The 19,204-nt window shown below is 62.6% G+C and overlaps 1 protein-coding gene across 8 annotated transcripts in view; it reads left to right on the top strand.

The window, feature by feature from the left end:
- CASZ1 (castor zinc finger 1) overlaps positions 1 to 15,872 on the top strand; it is a 144,568-nt gene extending 128,696 nt beyond the window's left edge. For 7 of the 8 annotated variants that reach the window (XM_053660495.1, XM_053660497.1, XM_053660496.1 and 4 more), the window contains 10 exons: positions 1,423 to 1,558; positions 1,795 to 1,858; positions 3,179 to 3,333; positions 3,460 to 3,582; positions 4,477 to 4,815; positions 6,334 to 6,532; positions 7,210 to 7,381; positions 9,088 to 9,239; positions 9,377 to 9,518; positions 12,298 to 15,872. In XM_053660495.1, coding sequence (XP_053516470.1) covers positions 1,423 to 1,558; positions 1,795 to 1,858; positions 3,179 to 3,333; positions 3,460 to 3,582; positions 4,477 to 4,815; positions 6,334 to 6,532; positions 7,210 to 7,381; positions 9,088 to 9,239; positions 9,377 to 9,518; positions 12,298 to 13,418 — 2,603 coding nt within the window. In that variant the 3' untranslated portion in view covers positions 13,419 to 15,872. Of the gene's footprint in view, positions 1 to 1,422; positions 1,559 to 1,794; positions 1,859 to 3,178; positions 3,334 to 3,459; positions 3,583 to 4,476; positions 4,816 to 6,333; positions 6,533 to 7,209; positions 7,382 to 9,087; positions 9,240 to 9,376; positions 9,519 to 10,338; positions 10,461 to 12,297 lie in introns of all 8 variants that reach the window. The other variant, XM_037165702.2, reaches the window with a different exon arrangement.
- The last annotated feature ends 3,332 nt before the right edge of the window (positions 15,873 to 19,204 follow it).

Consider the following 19,204-nt stretch of genomic DNA (forward strand, 5'->3'; position numbering starts at 1 on the left):
TTTTTTTTGGCTTCTGGCTCACTTCATTCATTCATACATTCAACACCCACCGGTCTTGCTGAGGGCCAGGTGCCCAGAGGGTGCGGCACGGTGGGCAACAAGACGGACAAAGGTCCCGCCTGGCGGAGCTGATGGAGCAGTCTGGGGACAGTCTGTTTTGGGGCACAGAGCTAGAAGGCGGTGAAGCAGCGACCCGGACCTCAGCAGCCTGGCTTCCCCGCGAGACCGTCTTGAGACTGGCCAAGACTGAGGGTCACGGTGGCCCAGACCTCCCAGAGGGCTGCCAGGGCTTCCCAGGGCGGCTGGGTCCTCTTTCCTTGGGGACCTTGGGCGGTGACTTTGGGGAGCTGCTGGAATGTGGACACTCCGAATTCAGAAGACCGTGGTGTCCCCACTGGGCCGCTCCTATCAGCTGGCAGCTTGGGGAACCGGGGGTGGCCGGGGCCACGCCCCTCTGGCCAGGTGCCTGCAGGCGGGGGTGGGGCCCCTCCAAGGCCACACTGCGCTCCGTGGCCAGACTGCCAAGTACTTCCTTTTCAACAGAAAAATCTCCTTTCCCCAAAAGAAAGGTCAAGCAAAGAGGAAGAGGGCTTGTTTTCCTGTATTTTTTTAATAAAATGCCACTTGCCGTCCATGAAGCAGCGCTCTGTCAGCTGCAGTGCCTGGGGGCAGATTAATATTTCAGTCACTTGGGGATTGTGGAGAAAGGCTGGGTGGACATGTTCCTGTCAGCGACTTCTTTGGCCCGACTCTGCCCGGCCTCCCGAGTCCTTTGCCTGTCCCGCTCCAGCCTCTCCCCCAGGCCCACGGCCCGACGGCTCCCACCTGACCCCCGTCCAGCCCGGCCTCACATCCCTGTCCTGGACAGCTTGACGGGCGAGGTCACATAGTTTGAACCGCTCTGATTGGCTGTCAGCTTCCATAGCCCTGACCCAGCAGATGCCCCTCCTAGGCATGCTCAGTGGAAGGCAGGGCCGTCGCCCCGGCAACAGTGGGATGGGGCCCCGCAGAGGAGGCGCAGCTCCCAGTCCAGATCTGCCACTTTCCCTCAGCGTTAACAGAGTCTTTAATAAAAGCCTAAGCGGCAGCCCCACAAATTGACTGTGACAGTTGGTGGGGAAAATGAAGGGCCCCCACGCCTGGCCCAGCCCCCTCCCCAGCCTCCCGCCCTTCTCATCCAGGAGGCCCTGAGCCTGGACAACTTTGACATAATTTTGCAATAATTATCACTTGAAGAATTGCCACACAGGGTTGAGCGTCACAGGCGATCATGTCAGTGGGGAGGATCGCTGACGAGCGGCCAGGGCTCCCCAGGGGCCCCAGCCCACCCTGCCCGCTGCCCTCCCCCCAGGGGGTTCCGGGCTGTGCCCTACATGAAGCCCTCGGCCCCTCTAACATCATCTTCCCTCCCCTCCCCTGTAGGAAATGGGCAGCAGGCCAGTCCCGCCAGGTTCGCCCCGGCCCCGCTGAAGCAGGAGCCCGGGGAGAGTGCTGGCGTCCCAGGGCCCCTCGAGGGCTCCCACGACCGCAGCCTGGACCTGACAGTGAAGGAGCCCAGGTGAGGCCGGACGGGGCCTCCCTGCCCCGCTCCCCTGCCGGGGCTCCAGGCACAGCACCCTCAGGAGCCAGACCCCACTGGGGACAGGGGCCACGCCCTCCTGGCAAGGGGTCGCCCCCTGCCCGGGCAGGTGCAGCAGGCCGGCCAGAGCCCCAGGGCCGGGTCGGGAGGGACAAGGCTCCGGCTCCGTCCCTCTCACAGGTCTGAGCCAGGGCCCCTTGGTTTGTGTGTTCCAGCAATGAATCAAATGGCCACGCAGTCCCGGCAAATTCATCTCTTTTATCCTCGCTTATGAATAAGGTAAGAATCATCCATCACACGCCTCCCATTCCCCCACCCAGAGAAATTAAAGTCGTGCTGGGGGGTGGGGGGGATGTGTTTGTTTTTTAATGTTTTGCCTCTAATAAGATGAGTTTGTACCATTTAAATTTTGAGGCCATTTTTCATCGGATATAATTTCAGAGCCACTGCTTACAAATTAATTTAATGAACTGGCTGAAGAAATATATCCCAGCCCCTGACACCCTTTCTTCCTTTCAGACGGAGGGCTCCAGAAGCTTTTCGGGAGCCCTCGAACTTCTCCCACTGTTAGTTATTAATGTTATTTACTTACTTATTTTATATATGTATATTTTTGTTTGTTGACGAAGGGATGGGGGAGGGGGCCAAAGTGGGGGCAAAGCATCCATTTCCACTTTTCAGGGTGAATAATGGTCTCGGACGCCTTCCGCAGAGGTCGCTCCGGAATATTTATTTTAAATAATGCAGGGTCTTTGTGAATTATATATCATTTCAAATATATTTCCCCCCTCACATGATCAATTTGACTACAGCAAGATTAATTTGGTTACTGAACACAAGTGACGGTTGAGGAGGGAGCCGGGCCTGGGCCGGACACCGTGGGGCGGGGGCCCTGGGCGGGGAAGGAGCCTCCCACTGCCCTCTGCCCTCTGCCTTCTGCCCTCTGCCCTCTGCCCCACGCCTGCACCTGGCCCCTGTTCCTTCCCTCTCCATCCTGCTGGCTGCGTGCTCTCCTTTCTTCGTTTTAGGTCCTGCCCCTGCGCCCTCTCTCCCCTTCCTGTGGGAGCCTCGGTCTGGCCACTGCCTGGACCCCCGTCCCGCCCCCTCCTCTCGCCCAGAAGCTCCCAGCTGTCTGTCTGACCCCAGGAGCCTGGCTCCCTCCCTCTCTGCTCCTCCTTTGTGTGCCTTCCCTTGTTCTCAAGGAATTCACAGGGGTTCCCCCCACTCCTCCTCCCCCTGCACTTCTTTTGAAAACCTGGCAGGAAAATAACCAGGGAGCCTGGGGAAAGCTGGGCTGGAGGGTGCCCCAAGTCTCAGCCTCAGCCTCAGCCTGAGTGCTGGCTCCTGGCAGCACTGGGTTGGTGAGCAGGAGCCCCGGCCAAGGCAGGGGTCCAGGCACCCTCTGCATGGACGGGGCTCTTCCACAGCCGGAGCCTCACAGGGCCCCGCCTCCTGTCCTCCCTGCCACAGACGGGCACCGCTGTGCTCTAGTCGGTTGGGAGAAGCCCAAGTGGCCCAGAGCCGCAGCTGCTCACCGGGTAGCCTGGTATGGGTCCTGAGCTTCCCCAGCCCTGAGCATGGCCCCTGTCCTCCCCACAGATGTCTCAGGGCAGCCCCAACCATGGCAGCCTGTTGAACATCAAGACGGAAGCAGAGGGGAGCCCCGCCGTGGAGTCCTCGCCCTTCCCGGGCAAGGCCGCGAAGGCGCTGGTGCAGGAGAAGCTGTCGGAGCCCTGGAAGGTGTACCTCCGCAGGTGAGGGGCCAGCTGGGAGCGCGGGCGGGAGGGTGAGGTCGTGCCCCAGTCCTGGTGGCCGCCCCACACCACCCTGGCCTCGCCAGAGCCCGGTGTCTCCTCTGACCAGCTGACCCCTCTGGCCAGGTTTGGTACCAAGGACTTCTGCGACGCCCAGTGTGACTTCCTTCACAAGGCCCACTTCCACTGTGTGGTGGAAGAGTGTGGCGCACTTTTCAGCACCCTGGACGGGGCCATCAAGCATGCCAAGTGAGTCGGGGTCCTCGGAAGGGGCCCATCAAGCCCGGCCTCATTTATCCAGGCTGGGGTCCAGGCTGGGCGGGGCTGGAGCTGCACGGGCCACGCCCTGCCTTCCACCAGAGACCCATGCTCATTGGCCCCCCAGAAACGAACCCAGAAGCTGAGCTGGCTTCTCAGAAGGTGCTGCCCGGTCACAGGCAGGCTTCCGGGTCCCCCCTCCTGCTCAGCCCGCAGCAGGCCTGGTGAGCTCGCCCCACTGGGCAGCCCCGGCCCCTCCACCGTGCTCCCCACAGAGCTGGCCAGGCGGCCACAGAGACCCAGCCCTGGCCCTGCCGGGGACCCCGGTGAAGGCCTTCTCAAGCCAAAACATTGTGTGTATGTAGATTCTCTGTGACCTAAAAATAAGGACATTTGTACACCCCTTGAGCTGAAAAGCAACAGGCCCAGCCCCTGTTGGCACGGAACTCAGACATTAGAAGCATTTGAAGTGGATCTCCACTGCTCCCGAGCCCCGGGTCAGGCTCCCTGCCGGGCAGCCCTGGCTGCTGGTCTGCCGGGGAGCCGGCTTCCAGCACTGAGACCAACCTTTACATTTCAGAGCAGGTTCTGGAAGGATGGCCTTTTTCAGCCAGGGCCTGCTGTCCCCCCAGTCCCCTCTGAGTAGGGAGGAGCTAGGCACAGACACGTCAGGAAGGTCACAAGTAGTAAGGAGTAGTTAGGGCTGAGCCAGGAGCCAAGTTCAGAACCAGAGAACACCGTTCTCAGTCCTTCCCTGCTAGTGGGCATTGGCCCTGGGGGTGAGGCGGGGACACTGGGCCCCTGGGCCTCTGAGGCAGGGCAGGGCCGACCTGTTCAGGGTCCCCTCCACTTCCCACCTGAGACACCCCATTGTGCCTCCTGCAGCTTCCACTTCCGGACGGAGGGAGGAGCCGTGAAAGGAAACTCGGAGGCTTCCTTCGCAGCCTCAGCTGCTGAGACCAAACCTTCCTTGGCCCCCACGTCCCCTCCGGCGCCTCCCATCACCACGGCCACGGTCTCCTCTCTGGAGGGGCCGACCCCCAGCCTGGCCGTGGTGCCCTCCACCCCCACCCTGCTCGCCTGGAAGCAGCTGGCTTCCACCGTCCCGCAGATGCCTCAGATTCCAGCGTCCGTGCCTCGCCTGCCCACTTCGCCCTTGGCAACGACCTCTCTAGAGAATGCCAAGCCCCAGGTCAAACCGGGATTCCTCCAGTTCCAGGAGAAGTGAGTCCCTCGATGAGCCGGGAGTCTCGTGTCCCCCGTGCGTCTCGGGAGTAGGTGCTAGCCGGGAGCGCCGAGGAGTCGCTGCTCCCCAGCCCACGGTTAGCCCTGGCCGTCCTCAGCCTCTGTGGGACCCGGTCATCAGGCCACGGCCTTCTAGCCAAAGATGCTGCTGCTCTGACCTCACTGCCTGTCCCCAGAGCAGGTGGCCCGGGTGGGGGGAGACTGTGGTGGTGGCGGTGGCCACTGTTACAGAAAGTCAGAGGGGAAGCTGCACGGACCGACGCAGGTGGGCTGGGAGTGGGGGGTCTTTGCCCGAAGGCCTGCAAGGAGGGCTGTGCCTCCCCCCAGGCCACCCTGTTGGTCTCCTCCGGGGCCCACGTGCGTGGCTGAGTCTCCGCAGGGCAAGCCAAGTCAGGAGTTGGGGGGCAGAGGGAGGCCCCCCTCCAGGCCCCCATCCACCTGCACAGTGGCCTGAGCTCTCAGGGGTGGAAGGGACCCTCCTCACTTGGTGGTGGTGGCTGCTTGCGGCGAGAACGGTGACTCTGTATCATGATGTGTGCGGCTTCCTGGTCTCAATAAAAGTAATAAATTGTATGTGAACACACACCGCCTGAGTGGCAGCTGTCCTCCCTCTCTGAGCACCTGGGGCGGGGCCCACAGACAGGAGGGGCCGGCACTCCTCCGCCCCTCCCCCGCCGCTGCCCTTCCCCGACCCACCGCCAGAGAGTGGCAGCCCTCTTAGTTTGCCAGACCCTGTCAGAGCTCCCACGGGGCCCCCTGTGGGGGCAGCCTCGTGCAGCCAGGGCAGGCGGTGGAGCGCTGTGCCCTGCATGCCAGTCTGCAGCCCAGGGACCGGGCTCTGGGGCAGGGGCTAGGCCCAGCCTTCCTCCCACCCCGCCAGCCCCTCCACGCCGCTGGTTGTGCAGTTCTGTAAGTGGGTGGGGACCCCAGTCCCTGGGATGGTCCTGGGAGCCCCGGCCGTTTTGCACCTTGGCAGGACCTGACACCAGGCACACATTCCCTCTGGCCCGGGTCCCGGGGTAGCCAGGCTCCCTGGCAGTGAGGGCTTCCCGCCCGCCCGCACCCCATCAGTCAGCCACATCCAGGGCCCTGCCTGCGCCACGCCAGCCGGGCCTCGCTGGCGCCCCGCCAGGGCTGGCAGCGCCATCCATCCCTCATTTTCACATACAAGAAGTTACCGCAGGCATCCTTATCTCTAATCCTGAGGTGTGGCTGTGGAAACTACGTGTCCCAGCATGCAATGCTCTGGGCAGCCCAACTCCAGAGTCCCTTTTGCACCTTCTGAGCTCCAAAAAGAAGGGAGGAATGCATGCTGGGATCTGTAGTCTCCTCGGGCTGAATTATCCTGTTGAGCAGGAGGGCAGCCCAGGGACCATTCCTCTTGATTGCCCCGCCGGGGCCTTGGAGGGCAGAACCCCAACCCGAGCAAATGTCAGGACGTCGGCGGGGAGGGCATCGGGAATGCCAATGACCTTCTGGGCTGTGGTTTCATTGCAGCGATCCTTGCCTGGCGACGGACTGCAAGTATGCCAACAAGTTCCACTTCCACTGCCTCTTTGGGAACTGCAAGTACGTCTGCAAAACTTCCGGCAAGGCCGAGTCCCACTGCCTGGACCACATCAACCCCAACAACAACCTGGTGAATGTGCGCGACCAGTTTGCCTACTACTCCCTGCAGTGTCTCTGTCCCAACCAGGTCAGCGCCCAGTGAGCCAGGGGGGAGGCAGGGGCCGGGGAGGGGTGCAGGGGCAGGGAGGGGAGAAACAGGGTTTCTCCAGACTCTGGGATGGGTGCTGTCTGCCTCTGGAGAACCGGGCAGGGGTTCAAGTCAGTGCGCAGTGGGTGAACTCTGTCATCTTACCCGAACCCTCACTGGTGACTCCAGGCTGAGCGGCCGCTGTGCCCTTGGCATCGTTCTGCCTCCTGGAACTTGTGAGGTTCTCTCTCCCCAAAGGCCTAGATTTTAAAATAGGCACATTGGGTCCATAGAGAGATTGAGCTGTCTGTGCCCTGGACAGGAAGGGCAGCTCGGATTCATCAGGAAGGCCTACCCTGCTTTATGGTGAGCACGCTGAGGGGTCCGGACCTAGGTCTGGGCAGCAGAGAAGAACTAGGATAGATTAGTGATGTCTGCTCTGGGTACCTCTTAGAGGCAAATGGCAATTATACCAGATAGGATGTTGTAATCAAGTGACATAAGGTACATACTGCCTTTGAACATGTGAAAGGTCTTCACCTGATTGTGTTTCCTGGTTCTGAGCATGGAAGAACCCATACACCAGGGGTCCGTCTCAGCCTGGAGACCCGGGGCAGGTGGGAGCTCCCGGAATCTGGGAGTGGTCCTGATGCCCCCCCCCCCCCCCGCCCCTGCAGCACTGCGAGTTCCGGATGCGCGGGCACTACCACTGCCTCCGGGCCGGCTGCTACTTTGTGACCAACATCACCACCAAGCTGCCGTGGCACATAAAGAAGCACGAGAAGGCCGAGCGGCGGGCAGCCAACGGATTTAAGTACTTCACCAAGCGCGAGGAGTGCGGCCGGCTAGGTATTGAAGGCCAGGGAGGGGGCAGGGATTTGCGGCTGGTGGCAGGGCTGTGGCTCTGGCGCCTGAGGCCCTGGTGGCCTGGGTCACTCCACCTCCTGCCCCCACACACCAGGTCCACGTTGGGTTAGAAGTGTCTCAGGCCCTGCACTGTCAAACTGGGAAAACAGTCAAAGCCCGCAAGCCCGTGAAAAGGGGTCTTCGGGACTCGAAGCGGGGCGCCCGCCCCGGGGAGAAGGCTGGGGGCCGCTGCAAGGTGTCCAGGCCTGGACCTGGTTCTCTTTCCTCTTCTTTTCAAGAGGGCTCTCTGGGCAGTGTTAGGGCCCCTGAGCTCCCTGTCCTGGGATCGGTGCTGGGGCCGTGCCGTCTTGTCTGAGGTGCTCCGAGGTTGTCCGCTGGCCTGTTCATGCACTCGGCAGACATTTCCGGAGGGACAGCCGCGTGCAGAGCTTCTGCTACTGCGGGGGGTGGGCGGTGGGGGTGGTAGCAGCGGCAGCTAAGGTTTTTTCTTGTATCTACGGTGGCCAGCACTGTGCTCAGTGCCAGGGACTTGGTGGGACAAGCAGGTTCATGGCGAGCTAAGCCCAGAGCACCTCTGACTTGGGGTGACCCAGAAGGAAGGGGCTGTAGGGCTGGCGGGAACAGGCCACAGCAGCCCGGATGGGCAGCAGGTGCCTCGAGCTGACTGCTGGGGAGAGCTGGGCCCCCTGCAGTGAAGCTGTCCCCCCCACCAAGCCTGCCCTGGGGGTACCTGCAGGGAGGGGCTCCAGGACTTGCGGGCAGAGGGCAGAGGTGCCATCCCGCCTCAGGACGGAGCCTCCTGTTCACAGGCCTGCCAGCGTGGGGCACGAATCTGCCCCAGCAGGGCAGGTGGGTGGAGACCCTGGCGCTGCAGGCGAGCCCCATGGTGGCTTGGGCAGTCACAGCAGCGGGGCCTTAGGGGAGTGGGGCCACTGCCTGCTGCCCACTGGCCCTTCCACCAGGGAAGGCTGAGATACCCAAAGCCAACTGGTAGAAAAGAGAGGGCACAAACCTTCCCTTCAAGTATTATTCAGAAAGAATTCATGACCCGAGAGAGGGTAGGTAACCGTGGCAACAGATGTCAACACACAGTGGCCTGTGCTATTTCTGGGCTCAGTTTACAGGTGTCAGGGTGTTCTGTAGTTGCTGTTATTTATTCAACTTTGGGTGTTCTGGGTGCTAGCTGCGGCCAGACAAAGCTGGGGGATGATACCAGACACCTGGCCAGCTCAGGTGCCATGGCAACAGACAGGCCTTCACCTGCCCTTCACTGATACTGTTTCAGTCCAGCCTATGCTGTTTGTTCGCAGCCAGAGCAAAGCCCAGGGTGGGGGGGGGGGTAGGGCAGAGGGCCAGCTGGCCTGTGGCCCCCCAGGGGAGGTGTGCTGGGAGGTGGCTGACCTAGGAGACAGGTCATTAGGGTCCCCCTCCCTGGATCCCATGGGCCTCTCGGTGTTTGGGGCAGGGGATGGAGGCCAGCCTGCCATTGTCCGGTGCCCTCCGTTAGGCTGGAGGGCTGGGGTATGAGCCCTCCTTGTAGAAATGCCATCACCAGGGAACAGCCCTTTCCCCCAGAGCCATGTGCCCTGCGGCCCCACTCCCCCGCACCCAGGGCAGTGCCTGACACACAGTAGGTGTCCTGAGCCTGGGCCAGCGGGGGGCTGACGGCCGGGCGGGTGTGTCCACAGGCTGCAAGTACAACCAGGTGAACAGCCACTTCCACTGCATCCGAGAGGGCTGCCAGTTCTCCTTCCTGCTCAAGCACCAGATGACCTCCCATGCCCGGAAGCACATGCGGCGGATGCTGGGGAAGAACTTCGACCGGGTGCCCCCCTCCCAGGTGAGAGCCTGGTCCACCCGGGGCCCCACTCCCACTTCCTGACGGTGGGCCGCGCCGCCCAGATCACCAGCCTGCCTGCCCCCATTGGGCAGCACAGCTGCCAGCCCAGCCTCCTCAGGGCCCCCACCTCCTTTCAGGGCCCCCCGAGCCTGATGGACACGGAGACAGACGAGTACATGGATTACACCGGCTGCAGCCCGGGCGCCGTGTCCTCGGAGTCGTCCACCATGGACCGGAGCTGCTCCAGCACCCCTGTGGGCAATGAGAGCACCGCGGCCGGTGAGTGGGCAGCCAGGGGACCGGGTGAGGGGCGGGCCGGGAAGGGGCAGGGGGGCCCGGGAGCTTCCGGCAGGGCCAGGCCCTTCTTCCGAATGCCAGCACTGCTGAGCCCATTTTGGGACAGGAGGTTCATGGTCAAGTGGCCTCAAAGAAAGGCCAGTGTGCAGCAGAGTCAGCTGGTCTGGGGCATGGGTCACTGAGGCCACCTGCTGCACCCTGCCCACGTCCCCGGCGCTCCGCCCTCGGTTTTAGCTTCCGGGAGAGCCCCCAGCCAGCGAGCGGGCCTATGAATGCGCAGGGGCCAAGGCACATGCCTGCCCCATCCAGCCCTGGCAGCTCTTCTGGTCCTCCTGCCGTCATCCCCAGCAGGGTCCTTGGGCCCCAGAGCAGGTCCCGCCCAGGCAGGGCTCTGCCACAGGCCCTCGCTGAGCCCGAGACCTCTCCGCGCACTGCCTCCCCTTCCGTCCTGTGTCCCGCCACCTCCTCCCCTCTCTTCTCTGTGGCACCTTTCTGCTCCTCATCTGTCCGTGTATTTTCATGTCATACTTGCTTCTACCATTGGGTTTCTCATTTTGGTTCTTTTTTGTTTGTTTCCTCTTTGTTTTGTTTTGTTTTGTTTCTGCTTTTTTCCACCCTCTCCAGGCTGCCCGGCTCCTCCTCCTCCTCCTCTTCCTCCTCCTGCTGCCGCCGGTGACCAGGCTGCCCGCGTGGCTCCACCGACCCCCCTGACCCCGCCCTTCTCCCCGGCAGTGCTCCGGGCGCCCCTCCCCGCCCTCCCATGCCTCTTCTCTCCACCCTGTCTCTCATACTCTCTGCTCAGTGCCGCTCTCGGAGCCGCCCGGGGCCTGGCCCACCCCATCAGCAGCCCGCCCAGCTTCCCGCCCATCACTGCCACTCCAACTCCAGTAAAAAGTGACGTCCCCCTAGTTCAGGACGCTGCAGGTAACGCACACGTGCCTTCTCGCCCGTGTCTGTCACCCGAGCCAGCCCCTGAGGCTAGGGTCCAGGACCTGACCCTCTTCTGTGGCCTGCAGGGCCAAGGACGGGGCCGCCCTCTGCGCCTCGAAGGGCAGCCCCCTCAAGCCTGGAGAGCCCGGCCTCTCACCTGGGGTCTGCTCCTCTCCACGGCTGCCCTGCGCCGGGCCGGCCAGAGCATCGCCGCCAGGGGTCCCTGGGCTCTGACCCATCTCAGAAGCTGCCCACAACCCTGAGGTGGGGCTCTGCCAGCCCCACCCCCCTAGATTCCTGCGGCCAGGCAGAGCCTGCCCCTCCAGCTCTTGGGAGTTCACCTGGGACCCGGCACAAGGGAGGCAGACAGTGGTCTCGGGGAGGTTGCTGGTGCCTGGGACTGGCCAGAGTTCGGCGGTTCCTAACACCAGCCTGAAGCGCCAGCCCTGGAGCCAAAGCAGGAAGAGGCAGAGTCTTGACCCGGGGCCCTGCTGTGCTCAGCGGTGGGGGCGCCTCCCAGCCCACCCGGTGTCTGCTGCTCCCTGTGGATGGGATCCGCCCCCCCCCATCCCCTTGTGTGGTCGTTCCCCGGCTCTGCCTCTCCCTCCACTCATGCCCCACAGTCTGCCCGAGTGCCAGGCACTGCGCCAGGCCCAGGGGTGTGGCAGAGAGCAGGGCAGCCCCCCCTTGGAAGAAGCCCATAGAAAGCTCTGTTGCTGGCATAATCAGCTGGAGCCCTGTGACCTCAGGCCCCAAGCAGCCACTCCTCACCTGCCTGTGTCTCCAGGCCCCAGGCCCTCCCTTTCCTCCTGCCTGGGAGCCCCTCCCACCTCATCGCAGTCCCTGGTTCCTCTTCACCTGCTAACGGTGGGTGACAGGCCCCAGATGGACAGGGCAGCAGGGGGTGACCGTGGATGCTGGCCCCCACCCCGGGCAGGGCTGGGCCTGAGAGCTCCTCCATGTTTCTGGGGAGTTGGAGGGGGTGCCAGGCCTGGTGCCCTCTCCCTCCGACTGTGCAGCCCCGGGTGGTGCGCTCCTTCCCCTGCTGCTCCAAGGGTCCCCCCACCCAGGGAGCGAGGGGCAGAAGCACAGCTGCCGTTGAGCGGTTGGCGCTGGCCGCAGGGCATCCTGGGTCCTGGGGAGCAGTTGGGGCAGGAGGGTGGGCACAGATGGGCCCCCACTCACTGCCTGAGCTCCTGCTCCATCCCTGCCCTCTCCCAGCTCAGTGAGGGTAGAGAACCCCAACAAGACCTTAAAGGAACTTCGGTACCAAGGAGAAATCGGTACTCCTCGGGGCAAGGAGTTACAGCCCCAAACAGCCCTGCAGTGCCTGGCACCCCTTCTGCGAGTAGGCTGGTCCCCCGCGCAGTCAGGCGGCCCCGGGAAACTGGTTAGCGGGCGGGAGAAGGAGCCAGCCTGTCCCTCATCAGGGGCCAGCCCCTGACGGCGTCCTGGCCCCCGTCCAACTTGGGTGATTACACTCTGCCCACCGAGATCCCCCTTCAGCTTCAGTCAACACCAGGACGTGTCCTCGCTCCCCAACCAGACTGGCCGGGAAGCGGCAGCCACATCCCCCAGAGCTGCCGACCCCACCAGCAGGGCAGATGCCCACGTGGTCATCCTGCAGACACGGCTCACGCTCGGGGAAGCCCGGGCTCCCTGGCTGCTCTGGGTGGGGGGTGTAGTGGGAGAGACCCCCCCAGCCATGGAAAGAGGAGTCGTCACCCCTAAATGCTGCTCTCTGCCCACTGTGCCCGGTTCGGGGGCCCCGCCTGGGTGGGACCCTGGGAGTGGTGCCCGCAGGAGCGCTGACCTCCACTCCCCTCCCCAGGGAACACCATCTCCATGCCCACAGCCTCCGGGGCCAAAAAGCGTTTCTGGATCATCGAGGACATGTCGCCGTTTGGGAAGCGGCGCAAGACGGCCTCCTCACGCAAGATGCTGGACGAGGGCATGATGCTGGAGGGCTTCCGGCGCTTCGACCTCTACGAGGACTGCAAGGACGCAGCCTGCCAGTTCTCACTCAAGGTCACTCACTACCACTGCACGCGGGAGAACTGCGGCTACAAGTTCTGTGGGCGCACACACATGTACAAGCACGCGCAGCACCACGACCGTGTGGACAACCTCGTGCTGGACGACTTCAAGCGCTTCAAGGCCTCGCTCAGCTGCCACTTCGCGGACTGCCCCTTCTCGGGCACCAGCACGCACTTCCACTGCCTGCGCTGCCGCTTCCGCTGCACCGACAGCACCAAGGTCACGGCGCACCGCAAGCACCACGGCAAGCAGGACGTGATCAGCGCCGCGGGCTTCTGCCAGTTCAGCTCGAGCGCCGACTGCGCCGTGCCTGACTGCAAGTACAAGCTCAAGTGCTCGCACTTCCACTGCACGTACCCAGGCTGCCGCCACACGGTTGTGGGCATGTCACAGATGGACTCGCACAAGCGCAAGCACGAGAAGCAGGAGCGGGGCGAGCCCGGCCCCGAGGGCCCCGCGCCCGGCCCGGCCGGCGGCCTGGACAGCTCGCTGTCTCTGGGCACCGAGCCTGGGGGCTCCCTGCTCTTCTTGCAGACGGCTGCCGCCGGCCTGGGCCTGGGGCTGGGCGATGCGGGCGAGCCCGCACCACCGGAGGGCCCGGTGCCCCGCGAAGGCCCCGCCGCGCCCCCGCCCGGTCCCAGCCCCGCGGCCGGAGAGTCGTCACAGGAGGACGAGGAGGAGATGGAGCTGAACGAGGAGGAGGCGGACGACGACGAGGAGGACGATGAGGAGGATGAGGATGACGAGGAGGAGGATGAGGACGACGACGACGAAGAGGACGACGAGGACCTGCGCACCGACTCGGAGGAGTCGCTGCCCGAGGCCGGGCCGGGTTCGCGGAGCCCGGAGCGGGTGGCCCTCGGAGCGCCCGCAGTCCCCGCGCCCCCCGCGCCCGCCGCTGCCGCCTCGCCCTAGCAGCCGGGCTGAGCGGGGACGGCCACCCGCCCTGAGGGCTCACCCCTTTGTTTATTATTGTTATTATTAATTTTGTAAGAAATGGTATTTATACGTCAAGCTTCCCTCTGTACAGAGCTAGATGTTCGTTGTGGTTCCCGTGTGAGGGGTGGGGCGCTCCGGCTCCGGGCTCGGCCCCCCCGCCGCCCCGCCGGTGCTTCCGGACCCCGAGTCCGTCTCAGGGCAGAGGCGGGGCCCCCTCTGGTGCTCCGGGGCCGCCCCCGCGCCCGCTGCCCGCGCAGCTCCGCGGCTGGAAAGACAGGCTGCCAAGCACACCTTTCTAGCTGCAGCTCGGGGATCTTCTTCAGGGAAATAGAAGGTGCTCTTGTCCCGGGTGGGAGAGGGGAGCAGGGGTCCCCGAGGGTGAGGCGGGCACAGACCCCCGGCAGCTGCCCCCAGCGACCCTCCCCGAGGCCGGACCCCGGGCCCCACGCCCACGCCAGTGGGATTCCTCATTGCTCAGGACGGGGACGGGCGCTGGGGGTCCCAGGGACCCCCGCCCCTAACCACCAGAGGCGGCCGGCACTTGTGGCATCTGGTAGGGCCCGGTCACACAGCTGAGGCCCACCCTCCTTGCTGTGGGGGCGGGCGGGGCAAGGACGGTTGCCCAGGGACACTACAGGGACCGCGGAGGAGACCTCGTGCCAGGAGCAGAGCCAGGAGCCCCGGGGTCACCCTGTCCCCACTGCGCGGCCTGCTCCAGTACCTGCTCCCGAGGGCTGGGGACGGACTGGGCGCCCTGGGCCTGCGTGCCCCCCACACACCGGAGAGCTGGGCTGGGTGCCCACCCACCCAGGTCTCAGCGCCCCAGGTGGTGGGAGCAGGAAAGATGCGACTGGCTGGGGCGTTACTGTTCAAAATGGAAAAAATGCGAGAAAGTTGTACAGTATTTTTCCCCATCAAGGTTATTACTCTACACAGAACAAAGAGGAAGCGAAGCAGGTGGGAGGTGAGGGCGGGGCCGCCTGCCCCTGGCCCTGCGCTGCGGGGCCGCGTGGAGCGCAGCGCCCCGAGTGGGAGGTCTGCACTGGCACTGCTGGGGGCCGCGGGGTTCCAACTCCTAACTTGAATTTTGTAGAGGCAAGATAAGAGGACTTTTACTGTTGAAGCAAGTTCGTAGTTAATTTAACATTTGAGTTTTTCTCTATTGGTTATGCGTGTGGCTTTACAGGGCTGTTCCCCCACCGCCCCTCCCCCACCCCGTGTTTTATTTTGTTTGGGATGCTTCATTGTTGATGCGCCCCACCCAGGTTGGGTTCCCTTTTCAAAACCGCCCCGCTCCCGGAGACGATGAGGTCACAAAGCCCAGAGCGGCCGCCTGACAGGCACACACACCTGGCCGTGGCTATGAGGGTGACAGGGACGCGGGGTGGGCAGCCCAGGGCCCCTCCTGCTCACCTCCTCTGCACTCCAGGCCACCAGCGGATCTCAGTGAGAGGTCCTCGAAGTGGACATCTGGACCCTGAGACTCTGGCCACAGGGAGAGAGCAAGGCCCAGTCTTGGGGAGGGCCTGTCACCCAGAGCCACATCCCTACAGGTCTCTACGGGGAGCCCTGTTCACCTGGGGGGCAGTGGTGTCCTTCCCCTTTTTCTTTCCTTTTTCTTTTTGTTTTGTTTTTGTCTTCTTGGCTGCCCACAGCCAGAGAGCCAGGACCATCGAAACTGGAGAGGGAGCAGGGGGGAGGAGGGGTCGGACGGAGCGTCCCCGGTTCAGCAGGAAGCAGCCTTTCGACACAGCCCCCACCAGGGCCTCCTGAATCCCGCGGGCACCCCACGCTGCTGCTGCTGCGCGCTCGCCCAGACTGTGTGCCCAACCACAGAACCCAGGAGTCTGTGGAAGGAGTTTTGTAAAGGAAAAAATTCAAAAAAACAAAAACATTTTTCAATGTAGCAAAATCAAACAAAAAAAAGAAAGAAAAAAAAGAAGACGCCCACAGTGCGAAGTCTAGCCTTTTGTAACCTTCATATTGCACACTAGGACTATAAGCCATTGCTAGCTCATTTTGAATTTTAATGTGTAATTTTTGTTTTATTTTCTTTCTGTGGGGAAAACAATGCTTGATCCACCAATGCTCTTTTTAATGTTTTATAACTATGTATGTGTATATATATAAATATAAAATAATAACGTATGCACATGTGTGTATATATCTATATGTATATACATATATAGATATAGAGAGATATATAGAGAGGTTTTGAGACGCAAATGCAGAACGTGAGAACCGAACTGAACAGCGTGTGCTCTGATTACTTGAATCTGGTCTCCTCGGCACCTGGTTATTAAGAACTGAATATTTTTCCACTTGAATTTAGTGCTATTAGAAATTTAATATATGTGTTTTATTTATTTGATTTTTTTTTGCATGACTGATGCAAGGTTTGACATTTTCACTCAATAAAAACTGGAAAAAAACCTTTCGAGTTACCTTTTATTTTTGAAATCAGCCCCACGCAGCTGGTGGTGACCCAGCTGTTCAGGGCAGGAGGGCCGACCTCCCCGGAAGAGCTGGGAGGCTCAGGGAGAGAAGTCGGTGACCTTCGACCCTGGCAGGGAAGGGGAAAGGCCAGGTTTGCCCCTGGAATCAGGCCAAGTTCTCCTAGCTGGCTGGGGCCACATGGTGGGGGACTTGGGCCGTGCGCAGCTGAAGGGCGGCCGCCTCCTTCAGACCTGCCGAAGGCCCCACTTGAGACTGAGGAGCTGCCCACAGGCAGAGGCAATCAGCGTGGAAGTGGAAGTCTCGTGCCTCCGGCAGAGGCTCCCCGAGCTCCCTGGGCCCCCTCCCCCGCACCCCACCAGCCTCCTCCTCTGTCAGTCAGGGCGACTGGGCAGGCACTTGGCAGCGTCACACAGATGCCTCCTCCCCTGGCTCCTTCCTCCTTCCTGCAGGGACCTGCCCGGGCCAGGAACGGCGTGTACCCGGATCTGATCCGGATGCTGGCTCGGCTCCTGCCTGGAGCGTGTGGTGGGCAGAGCCAGAGGGGCACTGTGGCTGGGGCTCCCCCAGAGCCCTGGGTGGTGGGGGCACCCCTGGGACTCATGCCTCATTGACCCTGACACTTCTGAACGGTGACCTGCTTCTCATCACATCTCATCACCTGCACCACCCTGCCAGCCTTGCCCTGAGCTGACCCCCTTCCAGGTGGCCAGACGTCCCAGGGCCTCGGAGAGGGGACGTGTGTGGGGGCGGCGCATTCCTGCACTTGGAGGGTATCTCACTGGATGTGGCACCCCTGCCATGGCCACACCACTGTCCCGAGGAGGGGACCAGGGCTGGATGCCACGGGCCCACACCCGCCCAGCCCGGCGTCTTTCCCACCACGAAGCTCATCCTTGCCAGCCGCACACACAGGGCCCTCCCCGTTCTTCTCTCCTCCTGGAACTGGGCCCACAAGCTATTTACATAAATATGTTTGTAACAGACGTGAAAATATATACTTTCTTCTGTCTTATTAAAATGTTCAAGTTGGAACTCGCCTATTGTTTGTGGATATCTTGATTCTGTTAAATAAAACAGTGACTAATTTATGGGATAAAACACAAGTTCAACAAATTAAAACCATTATTGGAGCTTCTTGGGCCCTGGTGGGCCAAGCAGCCCTCCCGTGGGGCCTGAGGGGAGGCAAGGAGCCAAGCGCGGGGCCTCGGCTGGGTGGGTGGTGGGACCGCGGGGCTCACCCTGGGCACTGCAGTGGTGGGGGGTTGGGACCAGCGGGGCGGGGCCCACAGAGGCTTTGGGGACACCTCCCAGGGGGCTCTAACTTCAGCTGCCTCTCAGAACTCCTAGGGACCTGTCAGGGGAGGGGAAGTGGACACTCCAGACGGGCCCCCAGGACTGCCCTCTCTCGAGCTGCCTCCAGGTCTTCTGGGCCCTGGTGGCCCTCAGCAGACCATACACGGTGGACGGACAGGGCCCAGGCCCCCCGATCGTCAGGACCCGCCGTCTGGACTCCCAGACACCACCCCAGACGAAAAGTGCCCACCACACCCACCAGGGGCTCCTGCCCAAAGCCTGTGTCACCCACCACCGGGAGGGGGGGGCGGCAGCTGGGATGGTGCCCCCTCCCGTCCAGGGGCGCCCCACACCGCTCCCTAGGGCTTGCTGCACTCAGTGGGAGATGCGGCAAAGCCAGCTTGCGTTCTGCGATTTAAGTAGCCGTGATGCTTCTACACCCAAACTGGGGCCAATTCAAGACTTTTGAAACCTCTTGGCAAGAGCCAGGCCCAGCTGCACAGGCTCAAGCTGAGACACCCACAGGAGCCTTGCTCCATCCCGCCCACCTGGACCAGTGGCTGGGGAGCCCGCACACCTGGGCCACCTGGGCAAAGGGAGCTCATCCATCCCCCTGCATGAGGGGCTGCCCTGGCCCAAAGGTGCCTTGGCCCAAGACCAGGGTACAGGGGGTGGCAGACGAAGCGCCGCTGCCCCAAGGTCAGTGTTACACCTTCAGGGAGCAGAGTGGGCAGCAGTCCTGGGGACCTTGCTGGGGACAACGAGGGGCCGGGACTGTGCCTCCCTGTAAGAGAGGAGGCACCAGCCCCTCTGGGACAGGCCCGAAGCTGGCACGGGGGGAGGGCGGCAGAGGGCACTGGAGCAAGCAGCCTCACCCACCCGCTTCTCCTGCTGTGCACCCCAAACCCCAGCCACTGTAGGGGGGACCCCCAGCCTGGGGAGGCTTTGGCTCTGTCCATAGCCTCCAAGGCTCAGCAGCCGCGCTGGGGTCTTCCAGGCGCCACAGCACCACTGACGCCCGGGAACTGCTCTCCCGGGGCTGTGGAAAGGGGGAGGGGCGCCTGAGCCTCCAAGGCGCATTGAGAACTGCAGAGAAGAGGCTTTCAGCGCTTGCCAGGGAGAGGCTTCGGGCGTTCTCCATATCGAATTATAAAATCTCTCTCTCCTCCAGAAGGATCACACTTCTAAGTGCTCACTGAAAGTGAACTGTTCATGGTTCAGGTGGACGGTGCCCCACGGTGCTGGAGACTTCAAACCTGCCCTGTGACAGAGCGGGGGGCGGGGGCGGCACGTGTGTGAAGGCCGCGGTCACACCTCAGCGCCACCTGCCTGCTCACTGCCCCTGGCAGGAGGAAGAGCAGGGCCCAGAGTCTCGGCAAGGGCAAGGAGGGGTCAGCCAGGACTCAGGCTGACGCCCAGGTGAGCGGGACATCACAGGCTGGGGTCGCCCCACCTGCAGGGTCTCACTGGCACCTGTGCACTTGCCCTGTCTGGGTCTCCAGACCCGCTCTGGGTGCCTTGGCAGAAACGATTTAAAACAGACAGACCAAGAAACACTAAGGATTAAGTAAACTCCTGAGGATGACTGTCAGGCCTGCAGAAATGTCTCCTGCCTGCCCTTCCTCCTTGGGCTCTGGTGCAGGGGCGGGGGGAGGCAGGGCAGGGGCGGGGCTGGGGCAGGGCAGTCACTGGCGCGGAGGCGGCCCCCAGCCACAGGACCAGCACCACAGTGTCCTGACTGGGCACTCAGGGCCAGCAGGAGCTTCTAGGGAACCTACCACCCCCACCTGAGTCAGCCCCCAAGGACCCAGGACTCACTTCTGTGGAGATGAGCAGATCACAGGACCCTGGAGAGGAGTTTCCCGTCTTTATTTAAACAGAGGCAGAGGGACAGTGAGCTCGCTTGCCCGTGGGCACACCTGTACCCGGGGGTCCGCATGGGCGGTACAAGGGGGGCTTTATTTACTCTGTTCCCTTCCAACACGGCAGAAGAGCACCTGCCCCCAGGCTGG

This window comes from Artibeus jamaicensis, unplaced genomic scaffold, assembly GCF_021234435.1.
Source record: "Artibeus jamaicensis isolate MK-2021 breed Jamaican fruit bat unplaced genomic scaffold, CSHL_Jam_final scaffold_847, whole genome shotgun sequence".
Lineage (NCBI taxonomy): Eukaryota > Metazoa > Chordata > Mammalia > Chiroptera > Phyllostomidae > Artibeus > Artibeus jamaicensis.